Below are 4,823 nucleotides of genomic sequence, written 5' to 3'. Positions count from 1 at the left end.
TTCAGCACTACTTCTTGCAACTACTCCTTGTTTTTTGCTTCTCCAAGTCACTAGATTCCCCCACACATATGTGCAATAACCTGAAGTTGATTTTCTATCAATAATGGACCCTGCCCAATCTGCATCAGTGAATATTGCCACATTTTTATCATTGGTCTTCTTGAAGAATAACCCTTTTCCAGGAGTTGCTTTTAAGTATCTCAAGATTCTGTGCACTGCTTCAAGGTGTTCTTCATATGGTGCATGCATGAATTGACTCACAACACTAACAGAGAAAGCAATGTCAGGACGAGTATGAGCCAAATATATTAATTTTCCAACCAACCTCTGATATCTTCCAGTGTCAACTGGTGTGTCCCCTTTCTCCCAAAGTTTGACACTTTGGTCCATCGGTGTGTCAGCAGGCTTACAACCACTCATACCTGTCTCTTGTAGGAGATCAAGAACATATTTTCTCTGAGAAACAACAATTCCTTTCTTTGACCTTGCTACTTCCATGCCAAGGAAATACTTGAGGGGACCCAAGTCTTTGATTTCAAAATCTGCTGCTAAGTTTCTTTTTAATCTCTCCATTTCTATCTCATCATTACCTGTAAGAATAATATCATCAACATAGACTATCAAAACAGTTATCATTCCATTTTGACCTGACTTTATGAATAAAGTATGATCTGCTTGTCCTTGAGTATATTCCTGTTTCTTCACAGACTGGGTAAACTTTTCAAACCAAGCTCTCGGAGATTGTTTCAATCCGTACAAGGACTTCTTTAGTTTACACACCTGTGACCCAAAGGTTTCTTCAAAACCTGGAGGATAATCCATATATACTTCTTCTTCTAAATCACCATTTAGAAAAGCATTTTTGACATCTAGCTGATGGAGAGGCCAGTCTAAGTTAGCAGCAAGGGATAAGAGTATTCTGATTGTGTTAAGTTTTGCAACAGGAGCAAAGGTCTCTGAGTAATCTATGCCATAGGTCTGAGTGAATCCTTTTGCAACCAATCGAGCTTTGTACCTTTCGATTGATCCATCAGAATTGTATTTTATTGTGAACACCCACTTACATCCCACGGTTCTTTTACCTGCAGGCAGAGTTGTGGCACTCCAAGTTTTATTCTTTTCAAGAGCTTTCATCTCCTCAAAAACAGCTTCCTTCCACTTTGGAATTTCTAGAGCCTCCTGTACATTCTTAGGAATTTTGACACTAGATAGATTAGAAGTAAATGCAGCAAAAGAGGGAGACAAGTTTGAATATGATACAAAGTTAGACAAGGGGTGCCTAGTACATGGTCTGCCTGGCTTCCTATGGGCTATGGGAACATTAAGATCAGTATATTGTTTCCTAAGTTCTATGGGGACATCAAGATCGGTATATAAAGAATTAGGATCAAGGAGATATTTACCTGTCTGAGTCGGTTGACTTTCACTCGGTTCAGATTCTTGGCTGAGTTGAGGAACAAGGTCTTCTACTACTTGATCATTGTTTCTTCTGACATAAAATTTGCCTTTCCAAATTGGATTTCCTTCCTCAAATCTTTTTTCTGTTTCATTATAAGGATCTTTATTTGGTGCATTTTGATTAATTTCAGAAACAACATTTGTTTGATCATTGTTTTGATTTGTTGCCTCGGATTCTGATTGATCCTTACTCATGGAAGGAGTAGGTTCATCTAATTTTTCCAAGGCATTTTCTTTAGGTGCAGATGTACATGGAACAGAATTATGTGATATATACACATCTTCTGAGATAATTAAGTTTTCAAACAATTCAGAAGAATCTTCATTTGTTTTCCCCCCTTGAAGATGATCATTACCAAAAAAAGGTTTGTTTTCAAAAAAAGTAACATCCATTGTTACAAATATTTTCTTTGTATTAGGATCAAAACATTTATAACCTTTTTGAGAAGATGAATAACCAATAAAAACACATTTGATTGCACGGGGTTCAAGTTTACCAAGATGCTTGTGTTCGTGAACAAAAGCCGTGCATCCAAATATTTTAAGTGGTAAATCAGATAGAACTGAAGCAATTGGAAAATATTTCAAGAAACTTTGCAAAGGAGTTTGAAATTTCAAAACACGGGATGGCATACGGTTTATTAAATGTGCAGCTGTCAAGACAGCTTCACCCCATAAATATTTAGGGACATTGGTAGAGAATAGTAGTGCTCGTGAATTAATAAAAAATGAATTCAAAATACATTGGAATTAACTTTCCGATTCTAACTTCAAGTTGGAATCAATTTTGGAAGGAAAATAATTATACTCAAGAACACTAAAACATGTCAGAATCAACTCTAGAAGAAAAATCAATTCAACTAAAAAACATTAAAATACATCACAATCAACTTTACAATTCTAGAATCAATACTAGTTTCTATTATGGAGGCAAAAACTCAAAACTCCTTCTTCAAGTTATAACTAATTGTGAGGAAAAATCAATTCTACTCCATAAAGGAACCAACTTCGTGCCTGTTTGGAACCACGTCAAAAATGCAATTAAAGCACAATTACGTTAAAGCTTGAATTTGTTGCTTTATAAAGTTCATGATGACAACACATTGGGACGCAAGAAACACCAAGCCAACGTATATCAAAACAAGCACTTTAAGATTGTAGAATCAACTCTAGCTAGTGTTAATGAAGTAAAAACTCAATTATTGCATATCCTTCAATGAAACTAACGCAAGTCTTGGTTTTTCCATTCTACAAGAGAAGCAAAGCCTGCGTAGTTCTTGTACTTTCCCCAAAGACAACCAGTCCAAATAAACTTTACGCTAACCATCATTTTCTCATCACGTTAATATTTTATTCACGCAATCTAACAAACACGGCAACAAGTAACAAAACACAGCAACAAATAGTACTTTTATCACATCATATATACCCCCTTACCCATTGATATTCACAAACACCCTCACAAACCTTAAACTCTTCCTTTCTCACATATACAAGAAAAATATCACCCTGTCATCACCTAGCCAGCCACATTCACATGTCCAACGTTCATGCCCCTCGCAAAACATAACATATAAACATCCAACACGACAATGTTTTAAATTGTGATAATATTATAAATTGTGATCTGCAACAACTATATATAGTCACATCATTGATTAATGTGTTATATCATAGTCTTACAACTATAGTTGTATCAGCTGCATTTGTCTGTGATCTTCTATGGCAGAATCACAAGGTGGTGATGTTAGTTCGGCAACTAGGCATAATAAAGGTGCCAATATTGCAAAGCTAGACACGGCGGGAGCAACACAAGAGGTAGCGGTTACAATGCCATGTGGGGTTTGCAAGTACTTGAAGAAGAAGTGTACTAGTGAATGTATCTCCGCACCCTACTATGGTAAAGGTGCAGCTAGCTTTGCGGCTGAGCACAGAGTGTTTGGTGCTAGCAATGTGTCGAAGCTCTTGTCCAACATTTCGACTAACCACCGCCACAAAGCAGCGGTGACTATATATCCTATGAGGCTCAGGCTAGGCTATCTGATCCCATTCTTGGTTTGCAGCTACAGGTTGAGTAAAATAGTAATCTATCTCTATAGTGTTGCATCTCCTATTCACCTCTAATAAACCATTTACAGAAAACTCAATTTTCAGTAAGGCATTTATGAATTCTTCTCCATTAAAAAAGAGTGTTAAAATATGTTTTTTCAGCTCGGAATATTTAGAAAGAAAAAAAAGTTAGAAAATACATCCAAAGCAAATGATCACTTTAGATGAAACAAATCAAAAAAGTTGAATGTCAAGAATAAAGTAACCACCTTTTAATTTCTTTTCAACAAAATCCAGAATAGAAAAACAAAAGGGTATAAAAAGGAAACAACAAGAATTTTATTCATGCATGAATAATGAAAATCATACCTTATGGCCAATGCAGGTAGCTGCAATGCAAGTAGAAGTCTCAATGATGCAATCTCAGCTGATGAATCGGAGATATGCATATTCAAGTGCTCTACAAACCACACACCAGAAGCAGCATCAAATACAACAGCAACCAAACTTTAATGTATCTGTGCAGCCGGCATACTCCAACAACATCTGCTTCCACCAACAATTTCATGAACAAGAACAACTTCACCCAGGTTTTGACCTCACACTGGAGACGGCACCTTCTTCTCACAGCTTAGAGCCTTTTCAAAACTCCAGGATGTTGATATGAGGAAGATGATTAACAAAGAAAGCATAATTTAACAAGTCTTCAACAATATTACTTCACCATCATCATCAATGAATTTCCATTTTTGTGTCGTTTGTTACATCTGTTATCCCGACAACACTATTCTCAAGGATAATGTTTATATATAAGAATAATGCTAGCAACACACTCTTTAACAAACACACTCCAACACACTCTCTTTTATTGGTTGAAATTCACATGGGTCCCATAAAAAAATGTGGACCCATATAAATTTTATGGGACCCATGTGAATTTCAACCAATAAAAGAGAGTGTGTTGAAGTGTGTTTATTAAAGAGTGTGTTGCTAGCACTCCTCTTATATATAAAGTCAACAAACTTTCGAAAATTGTTTCTACAACAAACTATGTACATCAATTTCCTTGGTTAAGTCTCATGATGGAATATAAAATAACTGGATTATTATAATTTCTAAGTCCTAAATCCTAGCTAGCATCAAGCTGTTAAATGAACTTAAATAATTTTCATGAGTAGACATAAATATAGTTAATAAAATCAGGGTTGAAGATACTATCAGAAGATAATCATATCAGAATGAGATAGCAATAGTAATGAAGATTCACTCAATTGGAATTACGATTAGAAGATAATCATATTTCATTTAAACAAGTA

The 4,823-nt window shown here is 35.6% G+C and overlaps 1 protein-coding gene across 1 annotated transcript; it reads left to right on the top strand.

The window, feature by feature from the left end:
• Nucleotides 1-3,180: 3,180 nt before the first annotated feature.
• On the top strand, nt 3,181-4,174 carry LOC123885953 (LOB domain-containing protein 20-like). The gene is made up of 2 exons (XM_045935290.1): nt 3,181-3,513; nt 3,893-4,174. Exons 1-2 carry the CDS (start codon nt 3,181-3,183, stop codon nt 4,172-4,174), a joined length of 615 nt encoding a protein of 204 aa, XP_045791246.1.
• Nucleotides 4,175-4,823: the final 649 nt, after the last annotated feature.

The sequence above is a fragment of the Trifolium pratense genome, linkage group LG5 (genome assembly GCF_020283565.1).
Source record: "Trifolium pratense cultivar HEN17-A07 linkage group LG5, ARS_RC_1.1, whole genome shotgun sequence".
Classification (NCBI taxonomy): Eukaryota; Viridiplantae; Streptophyta; class Magnoliopsida; order Fabales; family Fabaceae; genus Trifolium; species Trifolium pratense.
Note: the sequence above shows the minus strand (reverse complement) of the source record. Positions and strands in the feature narration are given on the sequence as shown.